General features: G+C 36.9%; 1 protein-coding gene across 1 annotated transcript; it reads right to left on the bottom strand.

Moving 5' to 3' along the window:
- Window positions 1-16,237: 16,237 nt before the first annotated feature.
- Window positions 16,238-21,528, bottom strand: VIP (vasoactive intestinal peptide). Its single transcript, XM_004316238.3, has 5 exons — window positions 21,262-21,528; window positions 19,044-19,166; window positions 18,003-18,107; window positions 17,103-17,234; window positions 16,238-16,283 (listed from the first exon to the last, which is right to left on the bottom strand). The coding sequence occupies exons 1-5, from the start codon at window positions 21,498-21,500 to the stop codon at window positions 16,238-16,240; spliced, it is 645 nt and encodes a 214-aa protein (XP_004316286.2). The 5' UTR covers window positions 21,501-21,528.
- Window positions 21,529-23,496: the final 1,968 nt, after the last annotated feature.

Here is a 23,496-nt window from a genome sequence, read left to right as displayed (position 1 = left end):
GCTGTAGAGAAGAGAGGTCCCTAAAGCATTCACTTTACACTCCAAAGCCACCTGAATACACAGGCTAGCACTTACCCAGCCAGAAAACCAGGAACACTTGGACGTGTTATTTGCTTGTCACCCATCTCTTTAGAGTCATGTTTTCCTTCTCATAACATGGACTCGAGAATGGCATCAATCAGCAATTTTTCTTATTGCAAACGCATGTTGAGTGATGACACAAATTTCCTAGTTTATTCAAGCTAACGTGTGGAAGGTGTTGGTCACCTGGGTGTTATCCATTGAGAAAAGTCTCTTCTATTTAGCCCGTGCCATGAGTACCCCACTGAGAGCCATGGGATACAGAACAAATATGATGTTTCTGCTTTACTTTTTGTTCCAATACATCTTTTATCATTGATACGTGTACATTACTTCCCAAAAGAAAGTGCGGACCTTGGCAACAACTCGAATTTAACTTTTTACCTATAATTCACTGAATTAACATGATCCATGTAATATTATTTCAGTACAAATGAGTCATATTGTTATGCAGTTTCCAAACATGTTTGCTACTTATAAGTAACTTGACAGTTATATACCACAGTTTAGTAAATAACATTCAGTTTGGGAAATAAAATACTCACTTATGTTTCATTTTTAAAAATCATTATGTAGTGTCATCATAATGCTTTAAAATCAGATTACTATAGTAGCCTCATCATGGAAGCCAACTGTGGCTATCACCTTTTATTTACCATTTTGCTTTTACTTTGCAGGTATATTTTCAGGCTAACTCCCGTCTAATCAGCTGCTTAACAAGAGCTGAGACCTTAAGATGGGAATTTTCTCAGTCCTATTCCATTGGTCTTATTTTCACTACCTGCACACAATTTCAGACTCACCCATCTGTGATAACTTCTCTTTTTTGAGAATATGCTCACTGCTCCAAACCTCTATCTCATTCATCTCTACTCAAGTCTACAGAGATATGGCTACATTTCTTCATCTGTATAAAGTGTCATGGTAAGAACAAAATGCTTTCCAGGTAAAAACTAAGAATAATGGCACAGTTATTTCACCAGGAGTAAATTATAAGCTTACATGCAGTGGCAGATTCTAGCTCAAAGATTCTATGTTTTTTAACTGGAAAGATAAATAAAATGTAAAGTAGGAAATCTTTCTTAACAAGTGTCACCTGTGTGTAAGGCCTAATGGAGAGAAAACCTAAGACACAAAAAGAAATCTTAGGAGATCTATGTGAATATTCTGTCCCAGGAACAAATGAGGTTAACATGTGGGTAAGGCAAGCAGCAGAGCAAGACGCCCAAGTAAATGAATCTTCAAGGCTATAGAGAACAGAAGAGCAAAAGAAAAAGGAGCAAAATTATGAAACCAGGGCGAATTTCCAGGGAGGAGAAAAAGAAAAGGCACCACTGTGTGGAGAGAAAATGAAAAAAGTTAAAGTATGAAAGGAGATGCACCTTACAAGAGACTTGCAATTACAGAAGGTAAAAGAGAAAGACCCAGGAAATGTTTTCTAATAGTCAGGGAGAGAAAGCTGTTAACAGAGGATTGTCAAAAGGCAGATGCTTTTAATGTGTCTTTCCCTCTCTCTCCTTTCAAACAATTGCAGCTGCTATCAGTTAACCAGAGAGGGTACCATCTGAGTTTGGAGCAAACAAGAATAGGCAAATAAATAATTGGAGTGTCTTTTTAAAAAAATTTAGTTCTACTAAAATGTGCAGCTCCAAGTGTTCTCAGGAATTCACAGGTATTATTATAGACTTCTTAGTCTCTATCTTTAAGACATCCTGTAGCATATTTCTGAAACCCAGGAACAGAATGTGCATGTATGTGTTAGTATTATTGCTATAGAGTATTCTACATAGTACTAATAATATATAGTAATATTAATAGTAATTGTTATACTATTTTAATATTATAGCATAAATTTCAGTATATAGTAATATTAATAGTAATATGTAGTTTTTTTACATAAAAACTTATAGAAGAAGATATGTAACTTTTCTTACTAGACTGGATAGATTCACTTTAATTCTTACAGAGATTTTAGAAAACTAAATATTTGGAATTTATCACACCTGGAAGTTGTAATATATACATGTGATATAAACATGCTTAAGATGCTTAGGAGTTAATCTGCTACATTAGGAACTCATTATCAGGGAAAATTTGATGCCTATTACAGAAGAATATAATCCTAAACTGAAAAATTCATCATACTGTTAGACATCCTGTAACAGTTTATATAGTAAACAGCATGCATTCACAGATAAATAAAAGAGGTGTGTAGTCAGACCTCATGAGAAGTACAATCTAAGGAAGGTAAAAAATGACTTTTCTGATACTTCTTTGATTATTTTCTCCCCTCTCTTTTCTCCATTCTCTTTTTCTGAAACTTCTGTTTATTAGATGCAAGACTTCTTCTTTTGATTATCTATGACTCGTTTTTTATTTCTAAACTTATCTCTCACATTTTAGGCAATTTGCTTGATTTTGACCTACAACTCTCTTCTCAAATTTTATTTTAATTCAGGGAGTTTTAAAGTCTAAGAGGTTTTTCTTTTCTCTGTTCCTACATCAGGTATTGTATTATCTGTGCAATATTTTCTTAATTGTCTTTTAGACTTTGTCTTCTCTTCTCTGACATTCTTTTTCATCCATATTCAATTTTTTAACTTGGGTCTTTCCTGCTTCAAGTTTTCCTCAAAGGCCTGGAGAAATCTGGTTGTTCACTCATATTCAGGATTTATAATAGTACCTACCATCGTTAACTTGAGGTCTGTTTGGATAAATGATTAAAGAACTATACAGGAGGGAAAACAAAAGAAGCAGTAGCAGAAAGTCTGAATCAAGTCACTGCATGGTACATGGATGAAGCTATTTGAAGGCAGGTTTCTTTCCAGGCTGAGCAGTCGGGGAACTGGATGTGACTCAGTGGCCCAGATGGAAGAAGACTTAATTCTGGGGCCTCAGCTCCCACGTTAGCCATCCTAGTTTTCCCCAGTCAGTTTTTTTCCATTTTTAAGAGAATAACCCTCTGGTTTTCATCCTTCAGGGCATCTAGGTATTTCAGCCTTCTCTAGCAAGCATGGGAAGTCAGCAATCTTGTGCATAAACTTTCTATACATGTCCTTCTGTTCAGGCCCTTCCACAATCTTGCCCTCAGTTGTAGTGTTTCCAAATTCCTGATTAATAATTCCAAATATTAATCTTTGGTGTACAGGAAAGATCCATCAGAACTGGTAGCAATTCTCAGGAATTTCCCAAGTAATTTGTTACATATTTTTCACATACTTTATTTACATATTTCTAAAATAATAATGAATTATTATTTCTAAAATAACATAATAACAAAAGTTTCAGAGGTTTTCTGTAACAAAAACATAATAGTAAAGGCATAGTTTGTTATTATGTACTGATATATTTTGACAAAATAATACATTTCTATAATATTTAAAGATTGTTTTTTCCTAATATCAACAACATTATAAGAAAGGCACTCCACACATCCGTGTTTCTTGCTCTTGCTTTTGACTTGACATTAGTTGTGCTATGGGCTGAATTTTGTTCTTCTAAAATTCACATGTGGTAGTCCTACCCACCCAGTACCATAGAATGTGACTCTTTGGAGATATGGTCTTTAAAGAGGTAATTAAGTTAAAATGAGGTCATTAGGGAGTATCCTAATCCAATATGGCTGGTATCCTTATATAAAGAAATTTGAACACAGACATATGCATGCACAGAGGGAAGACCATGTAAAGACACAGGGAGAAGACAGCCATCTGCAAGCCAAGGAGAGAGACCTCAGAAGGAACCACACTGGCGACACCTTGATCTTGGACTTCCAGCTTCCAGAATGGTGAAATATTAAATTTAAACCATGTAGCCTATAGCATTTTGTTATGGCAGGCCTAGCAAATTAATACAAGTGAATTCCTTTAAACAAGTAACATTTTTATGTAGATTCTTAAAATCTAATTCTTTTTTTAAAATTTATTTATTTATTATTTATTTTTGGCCACATTGGGTCTTCGTTGCTGTGCACGGGCTTTCTCTAGTTGTGGCAAGCAGGGGCTACTCTTCATTGTGGTTCACAGGCTTCTCATTGCAGTGGCTTCTCTTGTTGCGGAGCTCGGGCCCTAGGTGCACGGGCTTCAGTAGTTGTGGCTCGCAGGGTCAACAGCTGTGGCTCATGGGCTCTAAAGCACAGGCTCAGTAGTTGTGGCACACAGGCTTAGGTGCTCCGAGGCATGTGGGATCTTCCCGGACCAGGGCTCAAGCCAGTGTCCCCTGCATTGGCAGGCAGATTCTTAACCACTGTGCTACCAGGGAAGTCCCTAAACTTTAATTCTTGCATTCCCCATTTCTTGACTGTTTTTTTTTCTTGGGCTTTAGCATTTGTTAAAGTATATAAACTCTCTGAGAGATGCCAGGAAGGAATTTCCACATGGGAATGATAGTCATTGTATTTGTCAAAATACAAGTACATCTGAGCTGGTCTATAGGACAAATCATCTGCTGCAGACTCTCCACGTTGGTTCCTCTGAGGTTCCTTTAACTGTTCCATGGATCCACTCTTCAATCCTCCCCATCTTCCCCCAAAATGTATTGCAGCCTCTGACCACCCATGGCTCTCTTTTTCTTATCTTTGCTCCATGTAATAATATTTCTTTACTCTTCCTATTTCTTCCTATTAAGTGAATGGTATTTGGGGAGCAAAGGGAGACATGTTCATAGGCTCAGTTTAACATCTTGAACCTAAAAAACTCTTGAAATATTGTGTCATTTGTGGGTAGATTTTGTGTGTATCAACCGAAGGCAAATGAAGAGATGAAATATTCATTTCAGTTCTCTAAAGAATGATATCCAATATAATTTTAGGGGACATTAATCTCAGTCTCATTTTGAACTCAGGTGTATAAGAATATGACTTTATTTTTTATAACTGAAATAAATTTTTATCTCAAGCACCTATTATATTAGACTTAAAAAAATCATCTCAGTTAATTCATAATTGTCTTAGTCAATTCAGGGTTAACTCAGCAAATTCAGGTTTTAACATCTCCTTTCTCCCTGAGATCACCCTAAAAGTCTAAAGAAATGTTTGATTTCAGTAGTTTGCTGTATTAACCTTCCCTAAAGCAATGGATACCCGACTCAAGTTCTATTGTAACTAGAGAAGGACAATTGGATTCATTTCCTATCGCTGCTATAAGTTACAAACCTGGTGGCTTAAAACTTGTGTTGTTTATTATTTTATAGTTCTGGAGGTGAGAAGTCTGAAAACTGGTCTTACGAGGCTAATATCAAGTTGTCAGTGGGGCTCTGTTCCTTCTGGAAGCTCTAGGGGAGAATCCTTTCCTTGCTTTTCCAGCTTCAAATTCTGCCTGCATTCCCTGACTCTTGATCCACTCCAAGAAGTGACATCACTCCAAGCCCTGCTTTGTTGTCACATCTTCTCCGACTCTGCAGCCTTCCTCTTCCATCATTTAAGAACCCTTGTGATTTTTAGTTTTTTAAGGAACCACCATACTGTTCTCCATAGTGGCTGTATCAATTTACATTCCCACCAACAGTGCAAGAGGGTTGTCTTTTCTCCACACCCTCTCCAGCATTTATTGTTTGTAGATTTTTTGATGATGGCCATTCTGACTGGTGTGAGGTGATATCTCATTGTAGTTTTGATTTGCATTTCTCTAATGATTAATGATGTTGAGCATTCTTTCATGTGTTTGTTGGCAATCTGTATATCTTCTTTGGAGAAATGTCTATTTAGGTCTTCTTCCCATTTTTGGATTGGGTTGTTTGTTTTTTTGTTATTGAGCTGCATGAGCTGCTTGTAAATCTTGGCGATTAATCCTTTGTCAGTTGCTTCATTTGCAAATATTTTCTCCCATGCTGAGGGTTGTCTTTTGGTCTTGTTTATGGTTTCCTTTGCTGTGCAAAAGCTTTTAAGTCATACAGAGTGAAGTAAGTCAGAAAGAGAAAAACAAATACCGTATGCTAACACATATATATGGAATCTAAGAAAAAAAAAGGTCATGAAGAACCTAGGGGTAAGAAGGGAATAAAGACACAGACCTACTAGAGAATGGACTTGAGGATATGGGGAGGGGGAAGGGTAAGCTGGGACAAAGTGAGAGAGTGGCATGGACATGTATACACTACCAAACGTAAAATAGATAGCTAGTGGGAAGCTGCCGCATAGCACAGGGAGATCAGCTCAGTGGTTTGTGACCACCTCGAGGGGTGGGATAGGGAGGGTGGGAGGGAGGGAGGCGGAAGAGGGAAGAGTTATGGGAACATATATATATGTATAACTGATTCACTTTTTTATAAAGCAGAAACTAACACACCACTGTAAAGCAATTATACTCCAATAAAGATGTTAAAAAAAAGAGAACCCTTGTGATTACATTGGGCTACTTGAATTATCCAGGGTAATCTTCCTATTTTAATTTCCTAATATTAATCACATCTGTAAAGTTTCTTCTACCATGAAAGGTAGTATGTTCACAGGTTTCAGGGATTAAGACGTGGACATCTTTATTTTTTAAAAAATTTTATTATATTACTCCGCCATAAAAAGAAACGAAATTGAGTTATATGTAGTGAGGTGGATGGACCTAGAGTCTCTCATACAGAGCGAAGTAAGTCAGAAAGAGAAAAACAAATACCATATGCTAACACATATATATGGACTCTAAAAAAAATGGTTCTGAAGAACCTACCTAGGGGTAGGACAGGAATAAAGATGCAAACGTAGAGAATGGACTTGAGGACACTGGGAGGGGGAAGGGTAAGCTGAGACGAAGTGAGACAGTGACATTGACATACATACACTACCAAATGTAAAACAGATAGCTAGTGGGAAGCAGCTGCATAGCACAGGGAGATCAGCTCGTGCTTTGTGACCACCTAGAGGGTTGGGACAGGGAGGGTGCGAGGGAGATACAAGAGGGAGGGGATATGGAGATATATGTGTACGTATAGCTGATTCACTTTGTTATACAGCAGCAACTAACACAACAATGTAAAGCAACTATACTCTGATAAGATGTTAAAAAATATTTCATTGAAGTATAGTTGATTTACAACATTTTATTAATTTCTACTGTACCACAAAGTGATTCAGTTTTATATATATATATATTCTTTTTCTGAATATAATATTCTTTTTCATAGTCTTTTCCATTATGGTTTATCGCAGGTTATTGAACATACTTCCCTGTGCTATACAGTAGGACCGTCTTGTTTATCAATTCTATATATAATACTTTGCATCTGCTAATCCCAAACTCCCAGTCCATCCCTCCCCCACCCTCCCTCCCCCTTGGCAACCACAGATCTGTTCTCTATGTCTGTGAGTCTATTTCTGTTTCATCAATAAGTTTATTTGTGTCATATTTTAGATTCCACATGTAAGTGATATCTTATGGTATTTGTCTTTCTCTTTCTGACTTACTTCACTCTGTATGAGAGACTCTAGGTCCATCCACGTCTCTACAAATGAACCTATTTTGTTCCTTTTTATGGCTGCGTAATCCTTTGTATATATGTAACGCATCTTCTTTATTCACTCATCTGACAGTGGACATTTAGGTTGTTTCCAAGACTTGGACATCTGTAAAGGTTTCCTACCACAATGATGTGGAAGATTTAATCTTTGGAATATGAAATATTAACATGTCAGGTTATATTTCAAAAAATATTCCACCACAGAGTAAACCAAAAATAAGTTATTTGCTAATAACTTTGTACTGCAGGTGCCTTAAAATGTAATTCAATTGCAAAAATGTATTGTGTTGCTAATTGTGCATTAGCAACAGTAATTTATAAATGTAAGCCAGGGGACCTCCCTGGTGGCACAGCAGTTAAGAATCCTCCTGCCAAGGCAGGGGACACAGGTTCCATCCCTGGTCCAGGAAGAACCCACATGCCGTGGAGAAACTAAGCCCGTGCACCACAACTACCGAGCCTGCGTTCTAGAGCCTGCGATCCACAACTGCTGACCCTGCAAGCCACAACTACTGAAGCCCGCGCACCTAGAGCCCGTGCTCTGCAACAAGAGAAGCCACTGCAATGAGAAGCTCACGCCCTGCAATGAAGAGTAGCCCCCGCTCGCCGCAACTCTCGCCACAACTAGAGAAAGCCTGCGCGCAGCAACGAAGATCCAATGCAGCCAAAAATAAATAAAACAAATAATTTTTTTTAAAAAATGTAAGCCAGGTTAAAAATGAAAGTTCCTCTTTTCCCCGAGTCAGTCACCAGCATCAAAGCCACAGAAAAGACTCCATGCAATGACCAAGGGCTAAAACCAACGTTGTGTAATATACTAAAACAAGTCCTTTTTAAATCAAGAGGCAACTCCTTTAGAGATTGTCATTTTAGAAATTATTGCTATAAAAGCCATTTGTATCATTTCAGGAACAATAGGTTGATCTATCAAATGGTAGGCATTTTCTATCCTGGGCTATCCTTCAAAACACAGCGAACTCCAGAACCCCCAGCGATTTCAGCTCCACGTAACTACACAGGAAAGCATTAGTGTGCAATGGCACAGAACATGCAGGGAGTAAAGAGAGAACAAGTTGGAGGGAGGGAACAACTGGGCAGTGAGACTGGCATGGGGGAAGAAAATAGCATAGGCTGCTCAGAATGGGACCAGCAATAGCTAATGAAGTCCTTGTGACCAGCAGCAAATTCTGCCCAATTCCAGATAGAGATCAAGTTCCAAAGAGAGAGCTGGGATGCAGAAGGGAAAAGGGGCAAAGGCAATGTTCACAGGCAAGGCCCATCTGAGACATCACCACATACGTTCAAGATGAGGTAAGGAAAAGCGCAGGGCAGTTCCGGGAAAGTTTCAGCAAAGAACAGCCCAAGAACTAGCTGAGGCTGGGTTTCAGGGCTAGACTTCTGAAAGGCAAGAGGTAAGGAAAATCTGAGTACGCAGGAGACCCCGGCAGAATGCAACCATAAAGCGAGACAGCGCTCCACCCCCATGGAAAGGATGAGATTTGAAAAGCTGCAAATCTAGCATCGCTACTAAAATTTAGAGGCGTGGGGTATCCTCCATGCTTCTTGAGCATGATAAGAGAGGCAGAGTACGGTGTCTGGAAAAGCCTGGCTGGCAAGGTGAGCGCTCTGGCTTCTTTTCTGGCTGGCCTCTGAGATGCTCTAAGAGGGCAGAGCAGCCTCTACAGAGATGGGACTGAGACGGGGGGAGGCTTCGAGGGAATCCATGCACTATGCATTGAATCTTGCCAATTTCAGTACTGGGTGTGAAAGAGAGAAAGATGAAGAAAGCATCTGAGTCTTAGTTCCTGCTCTGCCGCTAAATAATTGTGCTACCTTTGGAAGGTCACTTAGTCTTTCTGGGGTCTTAAGTAAGATCCACCAGGGGACTGCATGGAATATTCCCCCATGAGCTTCCAGGGCTAGGAGTCTGTTATCTACTTTGTGTTTTAGCTCCCTCATCTGAAAAACAGGTTGAAGAATAATACATGCCTCCTAGACTTGATACGATTTAACAGTGTGAAGTCCCCAGAGAAGCCCCTGCTATATGTGTTAGCTATCTCTACAATTTCCTTTCGTTTCTCATTCAGTCTCGTCCGAATCCTTTTTCATCTCACTTTTGGATGACGTTAGTGGGTTCTACCCCGGTTCCCCATTTGCAGTGACTGCACTCAGTACTTGACCACTAGAGTAAGGCTTCTTAAGGACTAATCAAGGAACCTCCTAAAATTCCATGCACAGGCATGTAAGATTCAGGGAATTCTCTGAAAGCACAAAAAAATAATATGTGCATGTTTCTTTGGAAAAGCTCCTTAACTTTCATTAAACTTTCAAAATAATAAAAAATAATTTTGGACTTAGTTAAGTGACCCCTATTTCTAAATCACCTCATTCATCACCGAATTCTTCAGGTTAGAAAAATATTTTCCCTACTTCATTTATTTTCCCACTCATCTGGTAAACTCTGTCATATATATATATATATATATATATATATATATATATATACTTTTCTCACATCTTCAACATCTCCTCACTTATTCTTACTCTCAGCTATTTCTCTGAAAGAAAAGACGTAATCAAAAGAGGCATTCCATAAGCTTCTATCACTTCATCTGTTCATTCATCTGTCTTTGACCCAAACACTGTGCCTGTTGCTTTTGGTGAAGAGTATTTGTGCCATGCAAATGTCAATGTCTACTGTGTATCATCCAATTTCTCTTCTCAAGGATGTCTCTCAAGCACAATCTCCCTTTACCTACAGCGTCACCAGATTTCCCTTTGTTGGATCTTTCCCTTTAGCATGCAAACATGCTCTTGATATTTCTTCCACATAAAAACAAATTATTTGACCTCTTTTTTTCCCCACCAGCTCCCTCCTCTTTTCTTTGCTCCTCTATGCAGGAAAACAACTCTAGGAGTTGTAGATATTCACAGTATAGACCCCTCCCTCCCCATTCTCTTGGGCCCATACTGACCTGGCTTTCACCCACATCGCTGGACCAGGACGATTATTGTGAAGGTCACTGGTGACAGTCAATTCTTTTAATGGCTTCCCATCTCATTCAAAATAACAGAGTTTTGCTATGACCTATAATGTCTTATTTGGCCTGGTTCCTCATAACCTCTCTTTCTCTCTTACATCTTCTCTTAATCATTCTGTCCACTTCTGCCAAACTGGTCTCCTCACAATGTTAGGATTGCCCCACCCCAGGGCTTTTTTTGTTTTTTTTGAAATTGGAGTGTAGTTGATTTACAATGTTGTGTTGGTTTCAGGTATATAGCAAAGTGAAGCTGTTATACATATACATGTGTCCACTCTTTTTTAGATTCTTTTCCCATGTAGGCCATTACAGTCTTGAGTAGAGTTCCCTGTGCTAAAAAGACAAATATCATATGATATTGCTTATATGTGGAATCTCAAAAAAAAAAAAAAGAGTACAAATGAACTTATCTACAAAACCAAAATACAGTTACAGATGTAGAAAATAAATTTATGGTTACCAGGGGGTAAACGAGGGGGAGGGATAATTTGGAAGACTGAGATTGACATATATACCCCAGGGCTTTTGCATCTGGAGTTCCCTCTATTTAGAATAATCTTCCCATAGAGACTCACAGCTGATTTCCTCACTTCTCTCAGGGCTAGTCTCAAATTCACCTTTTTGTGAGACCTTCTCTGGGAACCCCATCTAAAAGTTTAAACTTCTTTTTGAACACTTCGTATCCTCTTTCCCTACATTAATTTTTCTCCTATCACAATCATTTTCTAACATAATATGTGTTGTACTTACCCATTTGGTTTATCTATTTAGTTTGTTTCACTCAGTAGAATGCAAGCTCCATGGGGGCAGGAATTTGTGTCTGTTTTGTTCACTCTTATATCATCAGACCGAGAACAGTACTGGGCACATAGTAGATTCCTTATAAATACTTGCTTAAGAAATCAATAAACGAATCTTATTTCGCATAACAGCAGCATTTAAATCTGTTAAGGATGCCTTCTTCCTTGAAAGGCTTTCTTCACTTGTTTCCCAGATTTACACACTTTCCTATCTTTTTTCCTATTTCACTAGCTTCTCTTTTCAGTCTTTTTTACCTCATTTTTTCCTCAACACCTCAGCCTATTAATGTTGGCACGCCTCAGTGTTATGGGTTGACTTGAGTCGCCCAAAATCCATATGTTGGAGTCCTAATCCCCGGTCCCTCAGAATGTGATGTTATTTGGAGACAGGGTTTCTACAGAAGTAGCCAAGTTAAAATTAGGTCATTAGGAAGGATTCTAATCCAATATGACCGGTGACCTCATTGAAAAAAAGGGGGGAAATGTGGAGACACACAACACAAAGGGAGAACACCATGTGAAGATCAAGACAGAGATCGAGGTAATGCTTCCACAAGCCAGAAATTGCTGGCAAACCACGGGAGGCCAGGGAAGAGGAGCAGTTCTGCTTCACAGTGCTTAGAAGGAACCAACCCCGCTGACACCTTGGTCCAAGACTTCTAGCCTCTGGAATTGTGAAACAATCCATTTCTATTGCTTAAGGCTCTCCATGTGTGGTGCTTTGTTATGGGAGCCTGAGTGAATGAATACACCCAGGGGTCAGGTGTTGAGATTCTTCTCTAGCCTCATTCAGTCCCTGGGTGATCTTACTGTCTTGTGCTTTTAAATCCCATCTGCATACTGAAGTCTCCCAGTAGTTTATCTCCAGCCCAGCATCTCCTCAGAACCCTCACCGATATCCTCAACTCTACACAACATCAGCTTTCACCTGTCCAAAATGGACCTCATCTTCACCAGGAAGCTCCTTACCCACAATCTTCTTCATCTCATTTAATAGAAAACTCATCCTTCAAGTTGCTCCGGTCATTTACCTTGGAATCATTCTGGACTTTTCTCTTTCTTATCTTCCATTTATCAGCAAAATACTTGACTCCACTTTCAAGATGTATTCAGACTCCACTTCTCACCACCTGCACTGCTGGTGCCCTGGTAGTCGCATCATCTTTCATGTGATTTATAGCAGTAGCCTCCTCATTTGTGTCCCAACTTCCACCCCTAGAACCCCTTCACCCTATTCCCAGTGTAGCAGCCAAAATGATCCTGTTAAAAAGCATTTCAGAAAGTCCAAAACTCTGCAATGTCTCCTCATCTCACTCATCAAGTCCTTGTGGGGGCCAGTGAAGCCCCACAAGTTCCGACCTTTGGTAACGTCTTTGACCTCATCTCCTCCTCAGCTCTCTTCCAGCTCATACTGCTCCAGCCATACTGCCTTTCTTGTTGTGCAGATGTGTCAGGACTGTTCCCTCACTTGCACCTGCTCTTGCCTATGCCCAGAACACTCATCTCTCAGATATCCACCTAGTACATCATAGTCATTCAATAAATGTTTCTTGAAGGAACAGGAAATCAGTTGAAAATATTGCCATTAATAAGATAAAATTAAAACTCTTTAGATTCACATTCACATTGCACTACAATTATGCCCCCATTTGATCTTTATAAGCTCCTTGTGTGCAAATAACGTCTAGACGTTTTCTGTTTTCACTGCAGTGATTTGCATAGAAAAGTCATTTAACAAAGATCTAATAATTTGCAGAATCAGATATGAACAAAAGGTATAGTCCAATTCACTTCAACTTGTGTAAACTGTTTTATAACTACTAGTAGTTCTAGATTAGTCTCTCCTTATATAGTCATTTGTTCTAATTCTAGCAAATGAAACCAAGCAAAGTTTTGCCTGTGATGATGATTCGTCATTAATAGTTAGGGTCTACTTGACCCCCACTTTTCCTTGTCATTTCGTTAAGCTTTTTTGGTGAGAATTTAAGATGCATAGCCTGAGATTTTCAAAAATCCCTGCATGCATCTCTTCTTTCCTTGTTTTATATTCATAGAACCCCAGTCTTTTGCTGAGCACATGACCATCCAGAAAAAAAAATTCGCAGTCTCTTTTGCAAATGACTGTGACCATAGAACTCTATTATACTCAAGTAAGATATCAGTTAAGAGAGAACCAGCATGTACTCTTTGCTCCCTTTTCTTCCATGCCCCTTCCTCCATCCTGCTGCCTGAAATGTGGGTATGATGGCTGGATCTCTAGCTGCATTTTTGGATCATGAAGAAAAGAGCCTTGTCCTAGGAAATGAGGGGTGAGCTGGAAGGGGTTTAGATTACTGAGGACTTCATGGAGCAGAACCATCAAACCAACCCTTGACATTTTACTTCTGGCCTTGTATGAGAAAGAAATTTCTCTCTTATTTAAGTCACAGTTAGTTTAGGACACACCCCAAATCAAACATAATCCTACCTCAAACATCACAAAAACTATCTAGTTCCTGGAAACTTAGAGCTAAAATGAAGTACCGCTGCATCGTTTAAAAGAATCAAAACAATAGAAAGTGTATGCAATGATAACCAAAGGTCTTTATTTTCTATATTTAATTTCTTACAATCATTTTGGAAAAAATAGTTGTTTCTCCAAAAGTGCTTTCACTGAAGAAAGCTGATATGACCTAAACGTTATTTGAGAGATTATGGAAAAAATAGTTATCACTGAAAAACAAATGTTCCTTTCAGTTTACACGTTACACATACTTAACACAAGCATAAACGAAAAGTCCGGTGTCAGAAGTAGAGGCCATTCTCCTTAACTGAAACATTCGATCTGAAGAGAGTTTTGGCAATAAGAGATCCAAAATTGAGAGATGTAAAAATCTCATTCAAAATGAATGCTGCCTAAGAATGCGGAAACCTACAACATTTTCTGAAAACCTTTTCTGAAGAATGTCTCTGTTTTTGGTATTCTCTTAGACACTCTGAAGTTTGTTTAACACAGCATCCTATCTGCTCAACATTCCAATTTAGATGTGCTGATTATCTGCTCCACTCTTTTGAATAGTTAAGTACGTCCTATAAATAAACACATCAATTTTGCTCTATTACTACCCTTCCAAAAAGCCTCATATAATTGGAAGTAACTTAGTATTTACTTATCATTAAATATATTTTTGTTAGAAAGGATACACAGCATATGAAATCACAGGATTCTCATGAGTTAAAGACAAATTTTAGAACTCACAAATAATATTTACAATGTAAACATCACAGTTATTACATCAGAGGAAAATAAATCACAACATTCACAACACGGCATATTTTATTTGGTTTTGATATTGAAGTTGTTTTCTTGAATTACTTATGTAGAACTCAAAATAGAATTACTTTGCTTATCGTTTTCCTTCAAGAATTCTGAAAAAGAAAGTAATGGTGATTCAAGCATGAAAACATTTTTATTTACAGCCTCTTACTTTCATTTACTTCTCCACTCATTTGATCAATATTTCTCCTAGCCCCTCATCAGCAGCTTTTGAGAGGGGATAGCATTTGGGGATATCAAGAGGGAATCTTCCAAAGGACTTATTGTTGGAAAGGAAGCCAGAATGTGAAGGGGTTCTCTAATTAGTCATAAATAATTACCCATTTGTAATTTTCACAACTGGTTGACCAACAAAACTTCCTGTTAAAAGAATCTGTCCAATATCACCCATTCAAAAAGGCAAAGAATGGAGGACGGAAACTCATAAAAAGACAGAGTAATTAATCCTCCTTTATATTGTAGCGCCTATTGTATTTCTTAATTTATTGGAAAAACCTTATTTTTATAAACATTTTTTCGAGAAGCTATATGTAACTTGCTTTCTTTTTTGAGCATTTGAGGAATTTGTTTCTCTGAAATGTCTGTGCATGGTAAGGAATAAGCACATATAGCACCCCTGACCGTGTATCTTACAGGTTATCTCTCATGTGACAGTAGCAGAGTTGAGCAGGTGTTACAGAAACCATAGGATCCACAAAACCAAAAGCATTTATTTGGAGTCCTTTAGAGAAGTTTTTGACAACCTGATATAGTGATGCTATAAAATTTCTTTAAAGGCTTACCAAGCATTATAAAAATATTTTATGAGCTAATATAAACAGTAATGTAACTCAGGAAAGAAACATGCCTTGTATCCATGTTCACATAAAGACAATTTTGATAACAATCTTATCACTTAACAAAGGATAAAATCTATTCATGTTTTCTCTACTCAAAAAATATTTTACAGTGAATATTATTAGAGTCGTTGTACCTACACTCACTTCATAGGTAAAATAAGCTAAATTTGACTTTCGCTGCATGAGGTTTACTATGTTTTAAGAAACACAGTGAGACCCAGACTGTCTTGGTATTTTCACAATAACGAGCCACGCTGTCATTTTATGGTATTTCCTTATACTTAAATTAAATGAGATGCTAATAGTCAATCACGGGACTAGACCTTAAATTAATAGAAGCAGCATGGCTTGACTATCAAAGAGAAAGCCAGTTTTTCTCATTAGTGTGAGTCAGTCTCCTTTTTTCATATCTCTTCAGAAGGATAGGAATGAGTCTGTGGAAGCTAGGAGATACCAAACTGTTTACTCATTGTGAGATTTCTCTCTCATGCTATCAGAACAATGCACGAATCGTTTCAAGCTGTTTACTAAGCTGGGGTCCACTTCAGATAGAAGCGTCCTTCTTAGATGAGGTCTCACTGAGAGAACTCTAAGATGTTTTTCACCAAGTGACTCTTACCTACTTAAATAGATGATTGCTACTAGAATATAATAATGCACAGTGATACTCACCACTGGGAAGCTGTCAACAGCTTTGCTCCACAGAACTTGTCATCATTTTTCTATCACTTCGAGAAAGTTAGGAGATTCTCCCTCACTGCTGCAGACCAGAAAGAGAGAATCGTGCATGTTAAGGCTCTTGGATGAGAAAGCTTCTAAAGGAGAGGTGATGTGTGACCCAGGTTGTTTTAGGTTCTCTGTAAAGTGCACTAAGAGCTAAACAATTCCTCTTCAGATGAGTCATTACCTATGAATTGTTCTTCAATCTTCAAGTGTCTAAAAGTTTTCTTACAGAATTATAATCTGGTGGGCAAAGAGTCATCTTGCCTGATTTCACCCAAACAGAATTGTCCTTCATACTCACCATCTAAACAAAAATAATTGGAATAAAAAGAGAGAGTACCACATGTCCTATATATTGTGCTCCGATATTTACACACCACGGAGAGACATAGGTTTTACTGAATCTGAGAAGACAAAGTAATTCATGGTTTAATTCGGTAAAATGCAGATATTATATATGCAGGTAAAGGGAATTCCATGTGGTACCAAATTGCTAGTTGACTGCCCTTTACATGTTTTAAAAATCAACACTTTTGATAAAACCTGTTCCCAGACTCAGACTAGATGTCTCTACAGTCATCCTTTTTAACCCTGGAAGCACGGTAGAAACAACTGGAGAACTCTTAAAAACTACCAGGGTCTAGAACCGCATCCCTAGAACCACTAGTTTCCTGGCACTTGGTCTTGGGTTAGGCTCAGACATCAGTATTTTTTAAATTCTCCAGGGTAGTCTAATGTTAGCCAAGGTTGAGAACTACTGCTTCAGAGCTAGAGAGAGAGAGACATCTCCATATGCAGCTTCTATTTTGAAAGTCGTTTACAATTTCTCATTTTAGCAAGCTCTCTGTTTCTTTACCTCCGCTTTCCATTTAGAATTGAGTTCAAGTATTTCTTTACAGCCATTTGTTTTCGAAGGCGGGTATAGTTGTCAGTGAAGACTGCATCTGAGTGGCGTTTGATTGGTCCCTGGTCTTCTGAGATGCTATTGCTAAGAAACGAGAGTATAAGGAGACCAAATAATTTTAACAAGAAATGATAAAGGTACCAAAGGTCTGAATTTCTTGGAGTCAGAAAAAAATTAATTCCAACTCCCAACTCATTTTCTATAAAAGAAAGACTGAAAGAAAAATGCATCTAAGTCTAAGGATAGGGGAGCAAGGAATCATTCAACATACTCTGGCCTTTACTGGGAGTGCCTTTAGACACATTCTGTCCTAACTGAGCAAATAATTTATCAAAAAAAAAAATGGGGACTACTTGAAGCTGTGTTCTGCCATTGGAAGGAAAAGTTCTTTAAAAAATAAATATTTCTTTATGAAGCTATGTCACTCTGAGTAGTATCTTCTACATATTCAGTTATTGGCCATTTAAAGACAGAATCTTCCAATGTTTGCTTTGAGCAGGAAGTAAAACACAAACACTAAGGTTAACCTTAAAATTTGCTTCAGTTTGTACTATGTCTTATTTATTTTTTACTGTGTTTAGTTCAGTTTGTTTGCAGATTTATAAATGATTATTATTTAAGAAAAACAAGTGTGTCTGGAGCCAATGAGTATGATATTACTAGGAAAACTTCTTTTCTTAATCCATGGGCCTGGTACATTTTATTGAAGAATATAAATTATTTGATAACTAAATTAAACATTATCAAGAGTTATCCATTTCAAATAAAGAAAATTAGTTGTTTACAGTGAAAATATCATTGTCAAATTTAATAATCATAACATGTTTTTAAAAAATAATAAACTCACTTTACCTAACTCGTTTTCCAATAAGGGACTCAAGGTACTTTTTGGCAGAAAGTTGACTTAAGAGTCTACTATAGTCACTGGTGAAAACTCCATCAGCATGTCTGACATTTCTGAAACAAGGAAGAAAGTATAGTCATTATTTTGTAAATAGTTTGCTAAAATATCATTTTGGCTCATTAGATACAAAAGAAACATCAACTTATTTGAGAGCTCCTCATGTAAACTTAAATCCAAAAGGAGGTTTTCTAACAACCCAATAAACAGTATAATCTATTGACTTACTCTAATGACTTTTATCTATATTTCCAGCCCTACAGTTTGAAAAATTAAAGAAATTAGCTTTTTTAGAAGCATATCTCAATATTAAAATAATATTCTCTGGTAGAACCTATAAAACTAATTCTCTCCTAAGAAATACTGGTGGGAAAATATATTTAGTTTCTATTTATTTATGGTGCTTTATTTCTTCTATTCTGAATAAAGCTATATGCAAAGGGAAATTCTCCTGATTTTAGCAAAAAATCCTCTTATGCCTTTTGCTATTTCTTCTACCAAAATATTTGGAAACAAAATCTCTTAAGATAGAAGGGATCACAGAGCATATCAACCAAATTTTCCATCCAAATGAGAAATAGTTTTTGCTTTGTCTTTTCTATAGAGTTACCCTGTCTACACTGGAATGCTGCTCTGGACAAATGGTTCCGTGAAATGCATAGCTTTTATTATTAGACACCTTTTCTTTACATAGAGGTGAAACTCTTGAATGCTATAAATGCTATAGTTTTACAAGAATTGGCACACCTTCTGATGCTAAAAATTTATGCAACAGAATATAAGTGGATGAGTTGCTCAGCCTGGCCTGTTACAACCTCTCTGCATGAAAATCACGTACAGCAGCAAGCTTCAACAAATCAGGCTGAATGAAGCCATGACACATGGAAACTCGTAGCGCTATGCTGTGAGAGTAGCTTCATGGTGACACAAAAACAAAATGTTTAGATTTCAAAAAAGCATTTTCTAAAATAAAACAATAAAAATGAACTCACCTGGATACATCATAATAAGGTGTGTCATTTTCAGCTAATGCATTTTGTAAAACGTCAGTGTCTGCTTTTAATGAAATTTGATCAGGTTCATTTGCTCCTTCAAAAGGTATTCTGTCACCCATCCTGTTAGGAAAAAATACTGTAAAGTATAATACATTCATTTCTCAGAAGCTAGTGCTTATGGTTTTACAAACATTTGAAATGAGTTATTCAAAATCTTAGGATATATCACCCATTCACAATATATGGATAGCATAATTGATTTAATGGCTTCTATGGTTTACGAGAGTATAAATAGTGGAATTTCTGTTTACCCCATAAAATACATGCCATACAACTTTAACAGGCTTTATGTACCAGAAGAGCTACTTAGTTCAGCCTTTCAGAGCATGAAGCAAAGTACACTTCCTTGGCAATAGCTTCACTTTGCAAAGTTCACAGGTAGAAAGATTTTATGCAAAATAGAAACTTTGGAAAATTTTTTATATTCAATATGAAAATTGGGAGCAATTCATGTATTTGTTGATGGTCAGTATCACTCGTCTCAACATCTCTCAAGACCTGAGTACTAACTATTTTTCCTTCTCTAAGTCCCTAAACTTTGTTTCAAAGATTCACCTTGATGTGATGTATTTCTATGTATTGACCAAGTCCGAAGACTTTCTCCATCTCTGAATAGTTACTCAAATTCAATGAATTTTGTCGAGCTTTTTTGTTTCCATTCTTACATAGTAACACAATTTTAATAAGGGATATACGATGCTTTACTGGGAGACTAAGCATAGACATGCCTAAACATGGAATATGATTATACTTGTGAATTCATGCACATTTTGAACACCAGCATACTGTTAAAATTATGTGTGTGCATATTTTCACTGTTGGGGTAAACTTCTAAGGAGTGTGTCGCCTGCCGGGCACTTGTGTATTTTTTGGTGAGGCAGTAGCTGGTAGAGAGTAACAAGCAGCCCTCTTTGAGTATGAAGCCTAGCAATCAATGCAAACTTCGGCATTCTTGAGATTATTCATCTCTTGTGATATAACCATTCAGATAGACTCATTCTATTTAATTATCAAAGCAATGTATGATCTGGCTTTAAACAGACTTCACAGAGAACCACTAACAGCTAAGAGATTATTTACTCTATCGAGCATAAGCCTACCTTGAACAAAGAATTAGGAATAAGAAAATAAGCAAAGAAGTGATTATTTGTGCTTAGATATAGTAGTCCCTGTAAACTGGAAGGAAACTAATGTAGTTTCCATTTACTGTCTCCTTCCTTAGCATAAATTTATTTCAGATAAAGCTTTAGAAGGTGAGTTATTATACTGTATGAACTTGAAATATGAAACACAACATAGAGAGCAGTAAAACTAAGGAATTACGATAAAAAACCAAGTCCCTTAAAATTCATTCATTGGGGGAGGATGTCTCAGTAGATCAATTACCCCACAATCCTTAATATTGACAAATTGATTCTGCCTAATCTGTCCAACATGATTTTATGCATATTCCACTAATCAACTACTCATCTTATGATTATTTGCCGACTGATCTTAAAAATGAACTAAACCCAATTTTGAATTAGTTGATGAAGTAATAGAAAGTATAATTATGCTGCAAATTTTCACTTTAATAAAAGTATGAAGGAGTAAATCCAGATTTCTTTACTTCCTGGGATCAGTTCATTTTTCCAAATTAGTCCTCTTAATCACCAATTGCTTATTCTTGATGATAATGGGAAGGGAACATATAAAGTACATAATCCCATAAAAGATTGTCATTCTCTATGAACATGAAATAAAATTATATTATGATAAAAAAATGAACTAAAATGAGGTAGGCAACTGGACACCTATTTTTCCAACAGAAACTGAACTGAACAGAGATGACAATGGAGAATAGCTCATTACTCATCTAAAACTGGTTTCGAATGAAAGGAAAATCAAACCTTCCTTCTGCCTTGCTTGGAAATGTGATCCACCCTACCCATAAAACTAGTCATTGACACTGTCTCTCTGGCCCTGAGAGTGAATTCCAAGACTCAGAATAATCATGTGGACCTGAAGTTGAAAAAAGCTTGCTTAACATGTCAACCAACAGATTTAAATAAGTAATACCTAATGTTTTAAATTGAGCTGTCCAAAATAACATATAGGAAATTCCTATTTCCATGGAGAAGGAATGTTCAACTGTCTAAACTGAAAGAGAACCTACCTTAGAGCAGAAGGTGCTCCAAAAAGAGGCCATGCCAGGGTCTGCGAGAAAAGCACGCTGAAAAATATCAGGACCAGGAGTAGCTGGGGTTTGCTTCTCGCTTCCATCTCTCTGCACCTCAAAGGGGAGAGAAGCACATCAGCTTGTCCAACCACAGATGTTCCAGTAAGGTCATTCTGAGTGTCTAGCAGTAATGTCTTAAGGCTCTTGCAGAGTTTAGAAAAAGTAATTTTCATCATACAGAAAGGGTTAAACTGCAATATGATTACTTTTTAAATCAAAAAGGTTTTTGTGTGTGTGAATGGTGTTTGAATAAAAATTAGGATCTTTTCCAACTGCTGCCTGTCTCTCACTAGGCACAAGCATATATTGAATGCAATACTCTTACAGTACTGGAAGTAACTATAGGGACAATTTCCTTATAACAGAGTTGTAACATCCATGTCTAGTATTTTTTCTAACTAAGGAAACAACTTCAAGAAACTAAAGTTTCTTCTTTTACTCTAAGTTTTTAGTATCTGATTAATATAAAACTGGAGTGTCATCTATTTAATAATGTAGGTATATATGTATATACATATCTTTATAAAATTATTTTGTATATACATTTTTTCCTCTTTTAATTGTAGATGTTACAATTAACATGGAGCTTAATCTCCATAAAGAGTTTGGTTTTGAACAAACTAACTCAATTAGTAGTGAAAATTAATACAAAAAAATCATTGAACCACATATTACCACTGAAATAATTTTTACCATAAAAGGAAAAATATATTAAATACAAAGCCTGTATATTTTTACATCTAATACACTTACACATTTCATTTCTAAATAGCTTCTAAATAGAAATGTAGGAGTTTGATGTCTGTTTCTTGTGCTGTCTGTAAAACTCACAGCATTTAAATTTAAAGAGGAAAATAAATGCTTTTTAAGTTCACATAACTAACATATGAAATAGAAAGAACAGCACTAAAAAACAAGTTGAAACTTCCAAAACAAATGTATCCACTGAACCTTCAGTCAAAAATTTATATACAAGCCAAAAAAAAAAAAAAACCCAAACCCTACTTTAACACATTATTTTTAAAGGGGCACTGAGTAAAAGAAAAAACAAGGTAAAGCATTTTCCAACTAAAGAATTCAGAAAACCCATTCATATGTGGGAAGTTGAGGCATTTCTATACTTACCAGGTGACTTACAAACCAGTATTTTTGTTGTTGTAAAGGAGGAACACTGTAAAATTCTTTTTCAAGAGAAAGAAAAACTCAATATACCCTGAGAAAAGTTCCAGAGGCAGGGGGAGGAAAAAAAAGAAGAAAGGTAAAGTTTTCACTTACCTTGTTCAGTAGTTTTCCTAGGGAGCTTTCTGTTCCAAGGAGAATATTAGAGCTGTCTCAGGTGCTGAAGCCCCTTGAGGCCGACAAAGTCTCCACCAGGTGCTCTTGCCCTTAGAGCTGAACCAGGACTTGGTACTGGCTGAGGGTTGGCTACTATTGCCAGCAACTGCTTTTCACTCTACCCTGACCAGCATTTCAAAGCCATCATTTTATAGGGCTTAGGCGTAGGACTGAGCAATCACAAAGCTCTCTGAAGGACGTCACAGTAGTATTCTCATGGGATGAATAGGATTGAAGTTCTTATTAAATTGTCATTATGCCTGATTTATATAAATTTATAGTGAGTAACTTCAAGATGTAAGCTATAAAGAGGAAATTTACTTTTCTTTAAACAAAAAAAGGTACCAAGCTTAATGTGAAATATTTTAATCTCTAATGAGTAGCAATGAAATAAAAGACTGATTAGTGTTATGGCCAAGGTCACTGGAATTCCTTCAGAAAATAAGAATTTTATGTGCAGGAACAGATGCAGAAAGCAACAAATACTTAGGCTCATATGCTTACAAGCATAATTCTCCTTTATTATAAGGCACCAATTGCCCTAAAGCCTTTTTATTTTTATACTATTCATGTAGATCCTGACTTAATCTTTCTTGAGATCTATCCTAATTGTAAAAGCATCCAGAAATAATTTTCCTTATTCTTTCTATTACTACTTTTTCTTTATATTGAAACAAGTCCCTGGAAAAATTTTCAAAAAGCCTCTAAGATACTGTAATATACACACTGTTGCTTAGAATAGTAGCAGTACTGCTGTTTCACATTAGCATAAAAATGTCATAATTCCTAATGCATTTTCACATACATGACCTCAAATTATCCAAAAAAAAAAAATTA

The sequence above is a fragment of the Tursiops truncatus genome, chromosome 12 (assembly GCF_011762595.2).
Source record: "Tursiops truncatus isolate mTurTru1 chromosome 12, mTurTru1.mat.Y, whole genome shotgun sequence".
NCBI classification, from domain to species: Eukaryota; Metazoa; Chordata; class Mammalia; order Artiodactyla; family Delphinidae; genus Tursiops; species Tursiops truncatus.
The sequence above is the reverse complement of the archived record's forward strand: the minus strand, read 5'-3'. Positions and strand labels throughout refer to the sequence as shown.

Coding starts and splice junctions, on each gene's coding strand:
- VIP (XM_004316238.3), bottom strand. CDS start 21,500: ATGATGAAAATTACTTTTTCTAAACTCTGCAAGAGCCTTAAGACATTA. Junction 17,235..18,002: donor CTTATTGGAAAACGAGTTAG/GTAAAGTGAGTT, acceptor CTCGTTTCTTAG/CAATAGCATCTCAGAAGACC. Junction 16,284..17,102: donor ATTCTAAATGGAAAGCGGAG/GTAAAGAAACAG, acceptor TCTGGTCTGCAG/CAGTGAGGGAGAATCTCCTA.